Source organism: Chenopodium album, chromosome 18, assembly GCF_948465745.1.
Source record: "Chenopodium album chromosome 18, dcCheAlbu1.1, whole genome shotgun sequence".
Taxonomy (NCBI): domain Eukaryota; kingdom Viridiplantae; phylum Streptophyta; class Magnoliopsida; order Caryophyllales; family Amaranthaceae; genus Chenopodium; species Chenopodium album.
The window spans coordinates 13094001-13114546 of record NC_137851.1 but is presented as its reverse complement, the minus strand read 5'-3'; the positions used below and the strand labels follow the sequence as shown (position 1 = coordinate 13114546).

The 20546-nt window shown below is 36.8% G+C and overlaps 1 protein-coding gene across 1 annotated transcript; it reads right to left on the bottom strand.

Moving 5' to 3' along the window:
• Positions 1 to 2149: 2149 nt before the first annotated feature.
• Positions 2150 to 9254, bottom strand: LOC145593133 (uncharacterized). Its single transcript, XM_081649643.1, has 5 exons — positions 8789 to 9254; positions 6509 to 6760; positions 3968 to 4036; positions 3099 to 3291; positions 2150 to 2787 (listed from the first exon to the last, which is right to left on the bottom strand). Exons 1-5 carry the CDS (start codon positions 9224 to 9226, stop codon positions 2363 to 2365), a joined length of 1377 nt encoding a protein of 458 aa, XP_081505769.1. The 5' UTR covers positions 9227 to 9254; the 3' UTR covers positions 2150 to 2362.
• Between the last annotated feature and the right edge of the window lie 11292 nt (positions 9255 to 20546).

Genomic DNA, 20546 nt, shown 5'->3' with positions numbered 1-20546 from the left:
TTTTTTATTCTTTCTTTTACGATTTTACCCCATAACTTCCATATTTTATTACTTTTTTCAATTTCTCCTGAAACTTCGCACAAGAAAAAATGGAGGGAGTATAAAAGTCTTGTCAACTAAAAGAAAAAAAAAATAATTAAAGATAAGATTAAAAAAGACGAAAAAAGATGCGACATTTTTTATTCCTCTGTTTTGGTCAAAATCTCAACGTACTTGGTAGAAGAAGACTACTATTGTAGTACGATTCTTTAGTTTAAATTTGAAGCACTAAATTAGGGAAAAAGTTGGTGGGAAGAAGAAAAGTAAAATAACACGGTGACACATTATGGGCAGCAATTGTGTCGGAAAAAAGTGATTGAAAATTACTTTACATCATTGTTTGTTAGCCATTATTAAGGGTTTGGAAATAGAATCTCACACACATACTCCTTCGTCTATGATTCGTAATCTGGCCCTACATCATGGGCTATTGTGTAATTTTATCTTATAAAGTTCACACTGATTAGCACACGCTAATCGAGGTAAACGTAGCTAAATTACAAGGGTTTAAAGTAACGATAGATAATTTTGATGAGGTCTTGAGTTAGTAACTAAGATCGAGAATTTATGCACAAGTTTAAATTCCTATACCATATACAGTATGGAGCATGCAATTGTATTGTGTTCCATTTTTTTTTACTAATATTATTTTATAATTAATAAGGTATTAAACATCATTATTAATATGAAGTAATTATTAAAGGACCATCTCAACCAAAAGATTAAGTTGATGGTTGAGGCCCAATAATATGTTTTTATATTCTATCACTCCCCCTCACATGAAAGGCCTTTTGAGGCCAAAGAATATGTTTTTATACTTTATTACTCCCCCTCACATGAAAGGCCCTTTGGGCTTGAATGTGGATGCACCCAGACCCACCTATACCTGGTGCGAATTAATTCCACTTTGAAGGAGGGGTAGATGAAATTCGAACCCGTAACATCTATGTCACATTAACTCTGATACCATGTTAAACGATCATCTAAACCAAACGTTTAAATTGATGATTGAGGCCTATGAATATGTTTTATACTCTATCAGTAATCGACATAGCCTTAATGGAAACATAAATGTGATGTGAAGCTTGTACTCTAAGGGGTGGTTGGGTGGGTAGTAGTTAGTAATCCTTTCATTTACAAAATATGGATACTTCATTGTATATTCTCTAATTTATACGAAGTAAGAATTAATACTCAAATGCAATATCAATTTCAATATCATTTTATAATTTTTATTCATACATAAAGTTTCAGATGCGTTTTAAAGGTTGTGAAAAGTCAAATAAGACAATTTTTAATAAAAGAGGGACTAGTAGCATTAGTGATCATAATTTGCCGGTGTTATTAATCCCTCTATTTCTATTTAGTTGACGAAATTGACTAGACACAATTGTCAATACACAAATTTGACTATCAAATTGATATATTTAATTATTGTAATTTTTAAATGTATATATATTCATATAAAACTTACAACAACTTACATACTTTTGTTTCGAAATTTAGCCAAAATAAAATAAAATAATAAAAATAATAATAAAGATGTATGTTGTGTAACCAGTGCAGAAAGTTAGTTACAAAATCAGATTACAACAAGGCATAAGTTGTGACAAAGCAAAGGATTACTAAAGCAGGCGAGAAATTCCAACGAATTTCATGTAGGAAAGCGGCATGGATAACATTGCATTCAACCCATATCGCCAAGCACCTACCCCTTAATATACTTGCGGACTAGTCAAACAATCACGCATCTTTTTAATAACAAAACAAAATAACAGCATTCATTTAAGCCGCCTTCTAGTGGCTGAGCTGAGCAAGTGTGTAGTTTGCATGCGTTGATTTGACCCTTCAACAGTTTTGCAAGTAGCCATACTTGTTACCTTGTTGATCATAAACTCTATACCTGAAGAAAAGTACACCTGGAGGCTTTCCGGGTGGCATATGCAAGAGACGCACCCCTGCGAGCACAGGACACAGACGTGGACATGGCCACGTGCACACTATGCACTTGTCCTGATGTATGTACAGCAGAGGCGGTTCTAGTTCACAAGAATACACCATCTCAGAATCAGGCAGTCTTTACATGTATTATACTAATATACACATACCCTGGCAATAAAATGAAGTAATTTCTGTTACATATTTAACTGAAGATAGAGTAACAATCAGTCGCAATCCCAAAATAGGTAAAAAATGTGATCTTATAAATAATCAGTCTTATATGAAAAGCTATGCTGTCCCTTAAGGCCTTAATACTGTTCATATAATTCTAGCAAAATTTCTCCCTCCACAGACTAAAGTTGATTAATATCTTAACTTTCTCCTACATCTTCTGAATCACTCGGAGCTTTGCACTCCTACACCTTGAGTTTAATTTCTCTTCCTCAGGAGTTGCTGTTATAGGTCTCTTAGTGAGGATTACCCCAGAAGAGCCTTTAACTACTTGTTTAATCCAAACTTCCTTTTCGCCGGGGTAATAGTTGAACTCTTTTGGTTCAGCTCCAAATCCTCCCTCTTCTATAATAGTGTCATCTTTTCTTGGAATGTTATTGATGATGTTGAGGAAAGTCTGTTTTACAATCCTGTCCTCCAAACTGTGGAAAGATATGACTGCGAGCCTGCCACCAGGACTGAGGCAATCAAAGCAAGAGTAAAGAGAATTTTCTAAGGTTTTGAGTTCATCATTAACTGCAATCCTTAGTGCTTGGAAAACCCGTGCAGCAGTCTTTATCCAACCCTGCCTACCTCCTGTTGAATCACTTCGAATTATCAGTTTTTCATGCACATGCCCATGATTAATAGTCATATTTGGTTTGCAAAATCAATCATTAAACTTAAATTCACCGACCACTTTAATTTAGTTTAACGGTAATGACATTAGGCAAAGAAGAGATTAACACAAACCTGAGAATAAATGATATAACCCCTCTAATCCCAGAAAAATTACACTTGGTCTTTAAGGATGTATTTTTCATGAGGAATTATTGTAAAAGCCATTCCTTTTTACTAGTAATATATAATAGCCTTGCAATGGACGGTCAGCTCTTTCATAATCATACCTTTCACCCTAGATGTAGAACCGCGAATAAGATCCACCAAATCACCAGTTGTATGAAATCCGCCACCTAGACGAGCCTTGACAATCTTGTTCTGGAGAGAATACCAGTTACTTTCTTCTCCATACTCCTGAAGGATTTTCCCAACTTCAGTTGGTGGCCAAGAATTAAGTATATCCTCTGCTTTTAAACTACCCTGTTACATTCCTGTTCCATTCAGTTAATCACATAATTAATACCAAAATTTTAACAAGATTTACACAAGAGATAGGAGGCTATGTACTTCCTGCATTCCAGCAAAACATGGCAATTAATGACGATATGGATTTTATCTGTTTGCTTAATTTTAATCAGATCTAGCCCCTTATCCACCTTTGCTTCCCCCCTTAACAAACAACCCCCCTGCTCCCCCCCTAACAAACAACCGCCCCCCCCCCCCCCCCCCCCCTCTCCCCAACCCACACCCACACACAAACAAGCCAAGTATAAAATAAAGGTATTGAGCACACCATATGACAGGAAAATTCTAAACTTGCGGAGAACCAACCAAAATCTAAAACCGTATGTATTAGAATAAAACAAGAGACTACCCTAAATATTCCTCTCCACTAAACTTCAAAATAGATTAATGGCATACATTTTCACTTGTCCGTACCTCTGCAAATCTTGCTAATAAATAATGATGCTGGGTGGTGGTTTTTGTTTTATAGCTCTTATAAACTCATATGTATCAGATATATAGAAACTGAAACTGATTCTTATCTCAACTAGTAAAAAAAAATTTGGTAGTACAATCCCTTAAATAAAGACACAGCAATATAGCACTTACAACTAACAGAGAGAGAAAGGGTGATATGAAGTCTTGCTCATACCTTAGGATCCATTCGCATGTCAAGTGGCCCATTGTTAAGCATGCTGAATCCTCTTCTAGGATCATCAACCTGCAAATTGCAAATTTGTGGTGGTTACTACAAGCTTATGAGGATGGTAATCTCAATGAGGACAAATAAATATACAAACATATATTGCAACAAGACAAAAATGGATTGAATGCCTCAAGATAACACGAAATTTCAGACTAAATGTTGAAGCTTCAATTTTGTTATCTGAGTAATAAACATTGAATTCCAAATATGATTCTCTCCTGCTAAAGATAAATGAGTTAATGCAATTCATCAATCACAATTTCTTTAAAGATAAATGAGTTGATGCAATTCATCAATCACAATTTCAGACAATAGTTTTTTTTATTAACAAATTAGACCAGCAGATAGTAGATAAAAAAGAAAAATAAGAATATTATATTTTACGAGTACACAGTAACATAAGGCAATTATGATATAGTTTTTAAAAAAATGAGTATATTAATTTCAAGGAGGTAAATCTATTAATAAAATGCTCCTTTATTCAGCAATTAAAAAAATTGTAGATTCATTTCAATTCGCTCTTTATCGAAAAATATTGAATAGTACATTGACCAGTTCAATCCACTAATTGGAATCGGGTCACTCATTTTGCCCAAATCTACTCTCTACCAAACAGATACATGACCATAATTCAATCAGCTAACATAGAAGGGTGGGAAGAACTATGCAAAAGAGCAGCAGGTTGAGATGATGGAGATGTGAAGATAAACCAACATTTTATAAAGCAGAAGGATATGGGAAATCTGTAAAAGAAAATATAAGGACTCAGAAAACTAGAGGTACTTCATTGAGTTAATTCTAGGCTACGACTCTCAAGCTCCAATCCTATTAAAGTTAGATTGCAGTGGACAGGTCATGCAGCCCCATAGAAGATAAAAGTTACTGTTAGGTGTGGAAGTGTTTGTGCAAGGGATGACAATTTAGTTTGAACCAATTTGAGTCCGACTTCATCAGAAGAAAAAAGTCCGAGAGAACCCAGTTAGATTTTGATTTGTAATGAAAATGAATCCGTGAATCATAATTACCGAGAGTTTTTTTTTATTTATATTTCCAAACCTTATTGCTGTTCAATTATGTTACTTACTCTTCATTTCACCTCAAATACTCGTGTCGGACCCTCGACACTTGTACATGGGTAAGACACTTCATTCTAGTTTTAATTCATACAAGATTTTCACAAAATAACTGATCTAGACACTAGGACACGTACCCGTATGGGTACTCAAGTCCGAGTAACATAGGTTCATTTGCACTCTTCTATTCAAAATTTAAATCTCTTATAATTTCTCTCTCACACTCTTATCTCTTCTTCAATAAACAGTTAAGAGATTTAAATCCATAAGCCAAAACCTTCTCATCAATTTGCAAATTTAAATCATGAAGCCAAGAAATTAACTTAGTAATATAAATTATAATGGAGATAAAATCAATTCTACTGTCCCTCCTCTTTTCCTCTCAATGAAACGATGATTGCTTATACTTGTTTTAGATATGAAAAGTAATAGATTAGCTTATAAATGCTTCTATGTTTACACAACCAGTATAAATTTGTTTCTTCAAAAAAATATATAAATTGATTGTGTAAAATGAAGTCTACTTTTTGTATTTAATTGTTACCTAGGTGTATACAATTGAAAATCACAAGAATATGGATTTAGAAGTTATGAAGTATTAACTGCATCAAGAAAGATACTCCCTCCGTTTTTAAATACTTGTTCCATTTCTTTTGAGCACGTATGCCGATGCTAATCTTTGATCAATGATATCTTTAATTATCAATAAGTATAAATTCTAACAATTTAAAAATAATAATCTATTCATTGAGATGATTCCAACAAGTACCCACAAGACTATATTTTTTCTTAGGTATAAATCACAAACATTAGTCAAAGTAGGACAAATGAAAAGTGCAAAAAATAGAAATGGAGCAAGTATTTAAAAACGGAGAGAGTATTTTTTATAGTCTCAAGATCCAATATTCATGCTGCCATTTCTAGACAAGATTTTGATTGCAGTTGATTTCTAAATTATACATTTAGGAATAAGAATATGCATTTTTTCAACTATGGGTATGTAAAAAATGGCTTTACTTGTTTGGGTTATATTTCGTCTTTATTAGGTCAGATCTAAGTCAGGGTCAGAGGCAGTGAAGTCTGATTGACTAGGAGGCGGATTGGGAGCTTTTGGAGTCGGACTCGGATTTAAGGTCCGATTGTTTATTGGGCCAGAGTAAGATCCTATGTGGTCTGACCCATTGTCATTCTTAGTTTGCACCAAGCGAGAGTTGAAATGAAGAGATAAAGAATTGCATGATAGACAGGACAAAGAAAATGGGTATATGGAGTTTATAGTCTGGTATTAGGAAATGAGAAGGCTACCAGCTAAAAGAAGATCAATTTGAAAATCATAGAAGAATATATGTATCTATAGAATACTAAAAATTTCAATTGTACTACTGCAGTCTACAGAGTGTGTTTACAAGCTTACCTGCATGGAAGACATCCCTAAGTCCATCAAAATCCCATCAACTCCAGAGAGTAAAAGCTTTTCATCAACCTGGCCAATTGCTTGTTTGATTTCTTTGAAGTTCCTCAAAAGCATATGAGCTTTCAGATTGGTATTTGAACAAGCAGGCGTGCTGTTCAGCATATTATTGATTCGAGATTGAGCCTTCTCATGGGCCACAGGATCAACATCTAATCCAATATATGTTTGCAGTTTAGGATGAGCTTGAATTATCTGCGGGTTGTATTTAAAATTATCAGCATCAGAAATAATGAACTTTTATTAGTACTCTCCATGTCAACTGAGGGTTTATGATTAAATTAGTATTCATGATATAAAGGGGGAAACATATGGATACTCGTATCTAACATGAGACATGTAAACCATACAAGATATATACTACTCTACCCGGAAGAAAACCCTCCAATCAATGACATAAAGTTACGCAATAGCATTACCACTATAGATAACTTCAATTCTTCAATGCAGAAAAAACATAGACTTAAAGAAGTAATAAAGCATCAGCAAAAAACTTCTAAAAGGGCTGGACCGCTGGAATATCATGATAGGTTCTAATCCCAAAAGCTCACCAAAATGTATTACATTATATTGGTCAGACTCATTTTGGGACTAAGGCTTTGTTGTTGCATATTGGTCAGACTAACCATAAATGACTCTCAAAATGTATTACATCTGAGGTGAAATAGGTAGCCATGTGTTAGAATCCAATCTCCAATAGTCCAATGTTTTAAAGCTTCTAGGACCTCTCATTATGTTTTCCAATTTGCTTTTCTTGAACTTGAAGTGATGAGCTTGATTAGCCAGAACCTCAATTAAGCCTCAAATAAAAATAAAATTAAAATTATAAAAAACCGAATAGTTCTCTCTCTCTCTCTCCAATCCATGAAGTTTCTTGAGCAAATATTATGTTTTTTTCCGGAGGAATTTTACATGGCACCTTACACAACAAAATGTAATATCTAGTTTCTATTTAAGAATATATATGCTAGATATATAAGGTTGGTAGAAAGGGTGAAACTTATCTGATTGCCATACGATAATTGGAGCACATGATCTTTGTTTATATGGTGTACAATCATATAAATAATCAAATTTCAATAATCCTAAGAGTGCTAAGATAATTTGTTGGCTGGTTGAGGTCTATCAACAAGAAGTTGAGGAATCATGCATAGGTCGATTTGATAATTAATCTGAGGTGCATGGTGTCACGGAACATGGTCTAAGTGTTTTGACACTGGATTGTATGGAGTGGCATGCTCTTGCCTCTTTGGTGGCAAAGGCACAAGCCTTGTGTCGGGAAGGGTCTTTAAAGCACAAGCAAACTTTTGATCTAGAAAGGACTTGCTTATTGGCAACAAGACAAGGAACAGAGCACATGTATGTGGGTAGCAAACACAAACAATGTTGACGAGAATGTACTTGTGCTAAGTGTCTTTTGACCCAAGGGAGCTTTAATCAAGTGAGCGGCACAATATTTAGCTTAACAACACAACTATTAAAGCAAGGCAATTATGTGTATAAAGCTTTATTCTCATTCATTGTCATCACTTCCTAGAGTGCTTTATTTTGTGTTATAATGGATAAAGGAGACAAGAAGCCTACTAACATAACCCAAAGTGAGGTTCCATCTTAAAATCAATTGGCAATTACGTATTTTCATTTATAAATATTCTTATATTTGACTTAGGGTTTTTCATTTTGTTGCTCCTTCTATGAACACAATGGTAACTGCAACAGACAACAAACAATTCGATAGTGGCCCTTTTTTTTTGTTAAATAACAGCACTATTTACGACGGTTCTCCACCATTCCACAATTTCGTACATACACCTAAATGCACCTAGAACTGAAACACATTATTACTCATTTGCCAACCTTCCTTCAGGCTGCTCAATTGACTTCAGAATACCATTAGTGACTACCAAAGATTCAAATGCCAAATGACAAGATTAAAACTAGTACTCGAGAGCAGTACCATAACCCTAATCCTTCCATAAGGCAGGTAAGGAGCCGGAGCAATCAACATACAACACTAATAGTTTCAATAACAAATTCGCACACAGAACCAACACCATCAACATTTTAATCAAATAAGTTGAATTTATCCAATAAAACATACACTAATCAAATAAACAGAACCAACAACATCAATTTAAAACCAAACAATTTCAATATCCTAAATTTCTAACACCAAATTGCAATTAAATTAAATAAAATTCAGAAGGGAGAAAGAAAACTAACAGCGCAAGAATGACCAGCAGCACCAAGGGTACAATCGACGAAAGACCGAAGGCGAAACGAAGACGAAGAAGAATCAAACACATCCATAACCTCACCTAGCATAACAGGAATATGACTATCTTCATCCCCATATTTCTTAATATACTCCTCATCAAATTCCTTCTCAGACCTCGTCCTCCTCTTCACGACTGCCAAAGCCGCTTTCGACTTCGATTTCGATGAGCTTGAAGCAACAACAATGGCGGAAGAAGAAGACGGCGAAGAAGTTGCCGTCTTCTTCTTGTTCTCAATCTCTCTCCTCTTTTCCTGCTTCTTCTTGGAGGAAGAAGGAGCATGGAAAGTGGCGAAGGAGAGGGAAGTGGGAATGGAGGAGAGAGATTGAGAAGATGATTTGAGGGAGAAGAGTTTTAGGGATGCTGAGACTGCTGTTCTTGCCATTGTTAGGCACTGTTTTTTCACTCCAAGATTTCAGAAGAATCAGAACATAATAATAATAATAATAATACAAGTATATATTCGGGTCTGAATGAACTCGGGTTTATCCAAAATTTATATGGGCCGAACAAGATTCAGAATGGTCCAATCTAGTACTCTAATAATAATAATAATGTCGGGGGCGGCTTAACGGAAGCGGGACAACTATGGGTGCGTTGCAAGGTTATTGACTATGTTTTTCTTCCTTTCTCTTTTTATTCGTTGGGGGAATTAGAGAAGGATGGTATTGCGTTACTGAAGCGGTTCAGACGTTCGCTAAAACTCAGGATATTGGTGCTTGTGCAGCTGCTCACATTTTTAGTAGGATCGGGTTCGTTATAGCTTGAGGGGTGGGGACCCAGATTATATCTCGGCTCCCCACCAATTTCTTGTAAATTGATTGACTTTGTAGACGTTTTGATATTTTTAATAATAATAATGTAGATTTCAGAGATTTCTTGTTTGTTGTAACAGGTTCGGTTAAAGCTCTCTGTTTCTTGAAATCGAAACCTATAGGGTACTCTATAACTTGATGAGAGATTTCACTTAAGTTACCGTCATGATGATGAACAAAATTTGCCCATTTTCCCTTTTCCATTGGGAATATAAGGTTATTGGAGGACAAAGGTTTTAGTCATGGGTGAAGTGGAAGAGAGAGATACATATTGATAAAAATAAAATAAAAAAAAATTGATGACCAAAGTGGATGGTAGATTCATCAAAAGTTACTTTATGCTACATTAGGCTATGTAGGAGTTTTTGGGGATTTTTTTTTTTATATTGAATTATGTTGATTTAAACTATTACTTATTTACTTTATATTGGATGGTAAATAAAAAAATCGTTATTAGTATGAAAAAGTGATGACACCTCATCAAAAAGTGTAAAATATTTTCAAATATACAACCTTAAAATAGAAATAGGTCTTTAATTTTTATTTGCCAAAAAAGAAATACGAGTCTTTAATAAAAGGACGGAGGGGTATGAGTCAAGGGTGTAGTTGTATACTTGTATATATTTTTTTTTTTGGTGTTCCACTTGTAGACACCCAAATGTGTCTCCCCAAAACCAAATGTGTCTCCCCAAAACCAAACCCAGTGATGAATACTTTTCACGTCATTTGATTATCGAACGAAATGAAAGTGTGAAAAGTCTAGTGATGTGGATGTTTTTATTAAAATATCTCTCTTGTTGTTTTTTGAAAATATTTCTTCTTATACTCTATTTATGAAAATAGCCAGTCCAATTTAGGTTGGTCCATGATAAGGGTCCAATAATAGTGTAGTTGGATTGGGTTCGAAAAGAGCTTTCCAATGATATATTATAAGCCCAATTCCGATGAATAATGAGGAAGTTATGGATTAAATTAAATTTGGCCCGAAATGAATTTTATATGCGCCCCAATGATCTAGAGGAGGGCCTACTAATTATCATTCCTAAAGTTATTATGATTGATTTTAATCTTCTAGAATAATCTAGAAGGTTTTTTTAAATTCTAATGAGATTAGGATTGATAATTATATTTTAAGAGTTTTATTTGGAATAAAATAGGTGTTTTATGATAAATCCGATTTTAATTTGATAAACGCGAAATTTGCTGCTTAATCATATTAAGAAAAGGATTCCGTACAAAGCGCGTTTTATCTTTTAATTAGCGCCAAACATCTGTCGCATGGCGCTTATCCTGTCAAGTTCTAGACACACCTAGCCAAGTTCGAAGTTGCCTTTGCCCTACACGTGAAAGGTTGATAATTTCTGAGGGTTTGGTCCCAAATCCTATTTCAATTATTTAATTTAATTGTTTGTTTATTATTTTCCTTGAAGTTACTAACGCGTGTATTTTGTTATTAAAAAGAGATACGAGGCATCGAAATAAGTAATTTAATTACTTTATTGATCTTTTGATATAAAAATCATGCTTAGATTATTTTGTTAATTCCTAGTATCATGTTAGGTAGTTTTATTGCTTCCTAGTATCATGTTTAGGGTTAACTAATATTTCTGATATTATGTATGTTTATGATGCTTCCTATTTCTTTCCTAATATCACGTTAGTATCATGTTAGGGATAAAGCTTTGATCTTTAATGTTTAGTGACATGCTAGGATTTATTATTAATGTTGTTAGTATCATGCCTAGGATCTTGCTAATATTATTATGCTTTCTTGAGAATATTATTATTATGATGATGATTGTTATTGTGTTGTTTGATATTATTATTGTTATTGCTTCACGCCCTCTCTTGCAGGATTAAAGGGAATCTGTACTTGTAATCACGCTTAATAAGATAATTAATAATCTTGTTTAGGCTAATATGATTATAATTCAAGTGATCGCCAATAATAATTTTGTTTGTGCATTAATATTCAACCAACATAGATTAAACAGGTTTAGGGTTAACTTATTGATTGTATGTTAGTCAGAAAGCGCACATGAATATGAAAAGAATAAAGTAGAGGCCTATTTAGGGCAGGTTCAATCTCTTTTAGGTTGAATTTGTACCTTCATCCCCGAATATCCAGTCATGGTTCCAGACTTATGGAGTTAGCGATCTCATGGATCGTGAAGGGGTGTAACCTTCACCCTGTGAACGGTTTACAAGTTCCTAAAACTTGTTGGCGACTCTTTTACTCTAGCTTCCTTCCCTTTGGACGCCACCATGCTTAAGTGTATGATCACAGTGAGACTCAAGTGTGGGATGCTTGAAATATTCCCTACATCGCTCGGTTCACCCTTTGGGCTAATTGTATACTTTTATATAATTAAATGACTAACGATTACCAATAATTTAGGTTGTAGTTAAATATTGCATTTATTTGTACATTGAATGTATGATACCGACGCCTATAAATGAATAACGATTATCAACAATTTAGTTCAATGGAGCAAGTAATAGAATAATATTTTTAATATTCCTCCTAAAATACCACGTCCAGAAAAATGGAGCAAATTATAAAATACGGTGCTTGTTCTGGCTGACCATATTGTGTGGCCTGAGTTACATATTTAGGGGTTACTAAGTCGGTCAAAGGTTACTTAGTCTGGGGTTACTCGTCATGTAACACCCCAATAATTCTCTCTTTAAACCTTTAAATACCTTTAATAAAACCTAAGAGAATTACTGATGTGTCACCGCCACGTGTTCAAACTTTAAGGCTAATTCAGAATTTAGCAGCGGAAAAATTAACTCAGTTCAAAATAAGTTTCAAAACCAACGATCAAAACCAAATTAAGTCTTACAACTTGGAACCATTAAGGCCCTTATTCAAAACCCAAAATAATAAAAGTGATAGGTAAATGAAACCGAGTCTAAATAAATTCAAAAGTAAGAAATAAAGTAAACCGTAAATGGTAACCAACACTCCACTCAAAATCCCACCACCTTGATGCAAGTTCTGAACATGTAAAAACCTGTGGTTAATCTGCTTCCCAATATTATAAGTGTAAAAGTTGGATCGTCACAAGGTCATTGAAAGGCGAAGGCCATGAAAAAAGAAAGACACACAAAAATACGCAATCAGCAAAGCTGAGTACATACAAGCTACGAAATATAATAAGAATTCCCTAGCATGCTACTAATATTCAATCATCAAATACAACTTAATTATAGACTCAAACACATGACTCAACTGTTTACATTACTAAGTCCTCACTAATTAATAATATATAAATCATTTCATTTTATTCATCGGATTAAGCAAAAGACAAGGTTGTCCATCAATAAAGAAAAACCCCATGTCTCCTTTCGGAAACATCAATAAAACATCCAACGACCATGGGCGCGACTCCGTGACCGTAGCTAGTATGAGATCTCATATAACTCCTAGTTTTTGAAAAGTATTTGAAATAAGAGACTCGTAGATCAGACGACCTCTAGAAAAGTGCACGGCTAATACCCCGTGTACCCCAACCCCTGATTGTCAATACTCTAGATGTGCACAAATCCAGAGTTTTAGGGCTCATCCATCTTGTACGTTACGTGATTTACAAGTTTAGAATTGGTGATGACTCATATGCAAAACAATATAATCAATCAAGTATCACATCATTCCAAGCAATCCAAATTTCCAATTGACAGGGTAAAGTCGTATCACCTAATCAAAAGTATTACCTAAATCCTCTAACTAAAGTAGAGAGGGAAGTAGGGTCGAATCCACAGGGAAACTGGTCTTTCTACTCCTAATTAATTAATATATTCTAAATTATTAAAGTAACCAATTTGTTGTATATAATGTGAAACTATTCTACGGAGATCAAGTTTAGGGAGAAAATCAATAATAAGAAGGCCTAGGGTCATAGGTTCACCAATAATTAATATTCCGGGATAAAACATAACAATCAATCAATCAACATTACATAAATAACATGATTAACAGGCTCTCGCAATTTATTAACCAACATAGATCTAACAGGCTCTCGCAATTTACTAGATCTAAGTTCCTATTGAAAATAGCCTTTAATATCAAATTAACATCTGCTCGATTCATCAACTTAATATTGCTAGACATTCACAATCAAATTACATCTGCTCGATTCATAATTCAATTGCAAAGAATTAAAACAATTCAATAAGAAATTATCATGAAATATCAATAATCAACAATAACAAATTATCCCTTCATATTAATTACGGATCCCCCTTAAACCCTAGAATTAAACTACTCAGACATAATTAAAACTAAAACATGCATAATAATTAAACAAGACATGAAGGAATAAAATGAATAAAATACTGAGATTAATTAAGAGAGAAATCGTACCAAGACGGCGGAATTACAATAGAGTCGAGATGAGAAGTAAAGTAGAGAGAAAAGTCTAGAGAGAGAAAAATTGAGTAGAGAGAGAAAGTGAAAAGGAAAGAGTATCTAAAAATAATTATCCTAAAACGTACTTAAACGAAATTCTAAACAACTCCTAATTAGAAACTAAGTGCCTCGACAAACAAGCACTTCTAGAAACACGCGCCCGATCGGGCTAAGGGTCGCCCGATCAGGCGCGCCTTTTCTCGCAATGCCTTGTAAGCCGCTGCGCCTGATCGAGCTAACATTACACCCGATCGGGCGCGCCTATAGCTTGCACCAGCCCCTTTGTTGCACGCCTTGCCCGATCGAGCGTAGCTTGCCCGATCGGGCCCTTGTGGCTCCTCGAGGCTTGGACTTCCGATTGGGCTCGACTCCTCGGCCCAATCCAAATCTCCTCTTCGGGTCTTGAATGCTTGGTCCAAACCTCGGTATTCCAAATACCGAGCCCTTAATCACCGGCTCGATGGCTCTAGCCGGCCTTGGGCTTCAACGACGGTCATACTCCTCCAATGCTCGTAGTAGCTTCATAAAATCCCGGGAAAGTGATCCAAAGGTGCAATTTCCTACAAAACTCAACTAACACTACGAAAACACTAGAAAATGCATATTAGTAACAAAAGTGGCTCTAAGGAGCCATAAACACTACTAATTATGACCAAGGGACAGGGGTAAAATACTATATAAAATGGACATATCAAACTCCCCCAAGCCAAACCTTTGCTTGTCCCTAAGCAAAGAGCTCCTCAATGAACAATAAAACATGCCTCACCCCAATATAAAAATCAAGCACAAACGATTCAAGGCAAATCAAGAGAACATACTTCAAAATCAACCAATCTTATTCATCTAATCACCCTTCCTCCCCAACAATTGTCAAGTAAAGCAAACCACAAGAGCATATAGAATTCAAGACTAGTACTCACACACTCTACTCTCATTTATGTGGCGAGTAAAAGATGTACTCGATCGCTCTCCGTCCCAACCCCTTTATGTGAACAATGCCCTCCCAAACTCACAACACTCGTGTGTTTGAAAAGACATACACTCAACCTAATAGTCGACTCGGAATATGTCAAGTCATAACTTGCATTGATAAACAACACTTTCACATTTACACAACTCTATGCACAAGGTCAAAAGGTCTTTAAAGCTTGTAATGTAAGGCTAGGGAAAAGGGTAGGATGAATTTGGGGAAATGTGAGAGAAAAGCTATGCTAAAAGGGAGCCATATCCTAATAAACCCATGATCAAATATAATGATCATACACATCTCCAACATAACCAACTCCAATAGCAATCCACCAAATATACTCCAAACAATATAAACAATCCCAACACTTACAAATTCACTCGTAAAAATATAACAATGTAGAACTTGAGTGAATAAACAAACTTTACTATTATACTTGAATTTTTTTTTCATTGAAACTCAACCTCTTTTTTTTCTTTCTTTTCTTTTGATCAACCTTCGTTTAGACAATTTGAACATCAAACATTTTTTTTCTTTTCTTTTGCCCTTTTTTCATTTTTTTTCTTTTTTTTCTAGAAGTTCACTTTCTTTTTTTTTTTCAACAAATTTCTCACTTTTTTTTTCTTGAACTTCTCTTTTTTTTCATCACACTTTTATTTTTCTCAAATATATACACTTTTAAACTCATCAAAACAAAAATATGCTCAAGAACAAATAACTTCTCAAACCCACCCAAATTGTGCAAATAATGTGCACACTACAAACTCCCTCACCTCACTCACTAATAGCTCCCCCAAGCCAAGCTTGAGACTAGTAACCAATGGGGCAAATATGGCTTGTAGTGTGGCTAAAAACAATAAAAAGTCAAGGCAACAACATGGGTAGCAAGAAGGGAACAAATGTATCTAAAATCATCTGAAGGCTACCTAAAGAACAAATGCCTTTGTCCTCCACATGTGCATAATATTGAGTCATGAAACAATACTCATAGTTGCAAACCAATACTCAAATTCATTGACATACCAGGAACTAATCACACATTCCTAACCAAGTCAACTAGTCAAGCACTATATTCACATGTAGTTGGACAAAATTGACGTAAGTTTAGGAATCCAAGTAATTAAACTTCAAATCATGATCAACAAATTCACAATGCTCAAAATCAAATACCAAGAATCAAAACAATTTTCTCAAGTATGGGGCACAGGGAAGCATGATTTACAGTTCATTGGTTCGTATTTTTTTTATTTTTTTGTTTTTTTCAATTTTTTTGTATTTTTCAAACGAGGAAAGCAATAAAACTAATCTAGAAAGCAAATAAAACTACACTAAAAAAAAGTAAAAAGAGAGAAAGGAAAAAGAGTTACCAAGCGAAAGAATCAAGCAATGCCCTCATTGACTTGGGAGTGTAACCTACTCCTCATCCTCATCCATCCTCGAATAGCCGCTCCCACCATGGCTAGGACCGACCCCTCTATAGCTCGAACCACCACCATAACCCGAACCACCTGCAAAATAGTTAGGTTCCACATTCCCCCCAAGCCCACCAAAAGGAGCATCGGTCCCATATCCATGGACCGATGAATAGTCCACATAGGTACCATAGGCACTTGGGTCCGTGTACCCCCCTTGGGGAGGTTGGAACCAATCGGGAACTAGTGATTCGGGGGGAATAGCCCCCCGACGGGCATAATCATCATACATGGGGTATAAACCCCGCCCTAGGTTCCTCTCCACCACCCCAACTCTAGAATCTAGGGATTCTACCCTAGTGTCCAAGTTCCTAACCATACCCTCTATCCTCCCTTGCCCACTCTCTATCCGGTCTAATTGGCTTCTAAAAGCCGAGAAGTCATACGGGGCGTTAGGGTCGATGTTGTAGTTGGTTGAGGAAGTGGGAATGTTATGTGTGTGGTGGTGAGGGAGGTGCTTGGTGGTGAGGTTGGGCTTCTCCTAGGTCTCCTAATTCGAAGGTGTAGGAGGGAAGACCCTTCTCAAATTTAGTTATGGTCGGGTTAGGCAAAGTGAAGGCATTCTCCCGTCTACCCGACTCCCTATGAATAACCCACCAAGTCTCACCCCCTATCACATTTATCCAGTTAAGCCCTCCTAAATAAGGTCCGTCCATAAGGGTTGAGCCGGCCACCTTACCATCGCCGCTAGGGGTCCAACCTAGGTGTTTGACCGCTATGTGGGTTACTAACCCTCCAAAGTAAATCGGGACCCTAGACCTACCCGACTCGGCCGCATTGGCCACCCGTTGGAAATGTTGGGCCATCCTATGAACTATGTTCAACTTGTCACTCCTAGGGATCATATAAGACCCTAACAATTCAAGTTCATCTCTCCTAACATTCGCGGGTTCATGCCTCCCAAAAATGGTGAGGCCAACAAACCGTTGCCAAAGTTTTGGCACGGGATGTTGAATCCAAGTGCCCTTGGCATGTTGGAGGTTTAGATTAGGGTTCCCCGTTAAAGCATGATAAACAAAGGTGATGTTATCTTGGGGTGGTTCAATTGGTCTATCCGATTTTAAATCAAACAATTTTCCAAATTCTTTCAAAGACAATCTAATATCATTATTGAACAAACGAAATTGAACATGAGAGATTAAAGCATCTGATTTAATGACATTGAAACTAGAAATAAATTCTAAGGTCAAATAATCATATGTATCATAATGTAATTTGAACAAACCACTCATGCCTATTCCTTTAAACAATTTTTCAACATATTTATCAATTCCTAGTCTAGATAATGTAGGGTGGTGAATGAAACGGGTAGGAATTACCTGCCTCGCGATGAGGTTGAGCATCCGTAGCCTTTGCTCTTGGGTGGTGATGACCACCCTCTCCCACCCCGGAATTTGAAGCTCCGGGTCAACACTTGGTGCTTGTTGCCTTGAGCTTTCACCCCTTTGCATTCTAGACCTCTTTGATGCCATTTTCTTTGATGATTGGTAGGAATTGAAGCTTTCTCTCTCTTAGGGTTTGAGTGAAAATTGAGAGAAAGTGTTGAAAATTTAGTGTAGATTGTAGGGGAAGATGAGAGGAGTTGGAAAATGTAAGAATTTTTGAGTTTTGATGGAGGAATTTGGGAAGATCTAAGATTGAAGTAGGAGTTGAAGGTTTGAAAATGGAGGTTTTAGAGAGAGAAAGTAAGATGAAGAAGATGAAATAAGGAGAAAGTAAGGAAAGAAAGAAGAGGAAAGGAAAATAAGGGGGGACGGCCTGGAGGCGCGCCCGATCGGGCGAGGTTGCGCATTTTTTGGATGATAGATGCGCGCCCGATCGGGCGAACTCCGCCCGATCGGGCGCGAACTCGAAGGTGAATTTCGCCCGATCGGGCAAGCTTCGCCCGACATTTCTTTTCCTTCACTCGATTTTCCACAAAAATGCGCCCGATCGGGCAAGCTTCGCCCGATCGGGCAAAATTGTCCCCGAAATTAGCTCTTCTTGCTCGCCCGATCGGGTTTATTCGCCCGTTCGGGCGAATTTTTGCCCCGATTTTCGCCTCACTTGCGCGCCCGATCGGGCGAGCCTCGCCCGATCGGGCCCGTACCTGGCCCTAGGCACTCCGAATTCTTTTCTTCTTCAAATTTTTCTAAGTCCTTTACCTGTCAAATTCATACCTGTACAACAACACTTGTAAATGGTAAAATTATCACTCTTCTCACCTCTCTAAAATAAAAATAAAAAGAGAAAAGGAAACTAGTCTAGAAAGCAAGAAATACGGGTTGCCTCCCGCAAAGCGCTGGTTTATCTAGGTCCCGCACGACCTTCTTACCACCCTTGAGCTCATTTAGGAAGTGGAGTTAGGAGAGTCTCCTCCACATCTCTAATAGTAGCACCTTCATGATACACTTTCAACCTTTGGCCATTTACCTTGAACTCTTCACCCTTGTCATTCACCAACTCCACCGAACCAAACTTATTCACCTTTGTGACAGTGAAGGGACCGGACCACCTAGATTTCAACTTTCCTGGAAAAATCTTTAATCTAGAGTTAAAGAGAAGAACCTTATCGCCCGGTGCAAACTCTTTCGGTAAGATCCTCTTGTCATGCCACTTCTTGGTCTTCTCCTTGTAGATGCGTGCACTGTCATATGCCGACAATCTAAACTCATCCAACTCATTGAGTTGGAGAAGTCTCTTCTTACCCGCGGCCTTAGAATCCATATTAAGCTCCTTGATTGCCCAAAAAGCTTTGTACTCCAACTCTACGGGAAGATGACATGCCTTACCATAAACTAGTCTATAAGGTGAGGTACCAATCGGTGTCTTAAATGCTATTCGGTATGCCCAAAGTGTGTCATCTAGCTTCATACTCCAATCCTTCCTAGACTTGGCTACTACCTTCTCTAAGATCGCCTTGATTTCCCTATTAGAGACCTCAACTTGACCGCTATTTTGGGGATGGTAACTAAGCCCGGTTCTATGATACACACCATACTTCCTAAGTAAGTTGTCCAGTTGTCTCTCGTGAAAGTGGGTACCCCCATCACTAATAATGGCTCGTGGAACACCAAACCTGGGAAATATGATCTTCTTGAATAGCTTGATGACTACCTTAGAGTCATTTGTTGGTGAGGCTATGGTTTCAACCCATTTGGACACATAGTCTACGGCTACAAGTATGTAACAATTCCCATTGGAAGATGGGAACGGCCCCATATAATCGATACCCCAAACGTCAAATATTTCAACTTCAAGAATCCCAGTTTGGGGCATCTCATGCCTCCGCGAAATGTTGCCAGTCCTCTGGCAAGAGTCACATGCCTGCACAAAAGTGTTAGCGTCTTTAAACATGGTAGGCCAAAAGAAGCCTGACTCGTTAATTTTAGCCACCGTTTTGGTGGGGCCATGATGTCCACCATAGGGCGAAGTGTGGCAACTTGTAAGAACGCCGTGAACCTCCCTTTCGGGAACACACCTGCGAAATAATCCATCTGCACGCTCACGAAACAAAAAAGGATCATCCCAAAAATAATGTTTAACATCAGAAAGGAATTTCTTTTTCTGTTGGTAGGACAAGTTAGGAGGTAGAGTACCACCCACTAAATAATTAGCAAAGTCCGCATACCAAGGGTGATTCTCTACTACTGCATACAGGTTGTCATCAGGGAACGAATCATCTATAGGAAGAGAATCCTTACCCTCATCATACCTGATACGTGACAAGTGATCTGCCACTACGTTCTCTGCTCCCTTTTTATCCTTTATCTCGATATTGAAATCTTGGAGCAAAAGAACCCACCGGGGTAGCCTTGGCTTGGATTCCGCCTTAGCTATTAGATATTTCAGAGCTGCATGGTCAGTAAAAACAATGACTTTAGAACCAACAAGATATGATCTAAATTTTTCTAAAGCATATATAACAGCAAGTAACTCCTTTTCCGTGGTGGCATAGTTGACTTGGGCCTCATCTAAAGTTTTGCTTGCATAATAAATAGCGTGCAAAACTTTATCCTTCCTTTGTCCAAGCACGGCTCCTAGAGCAAAGTCACTTGCAT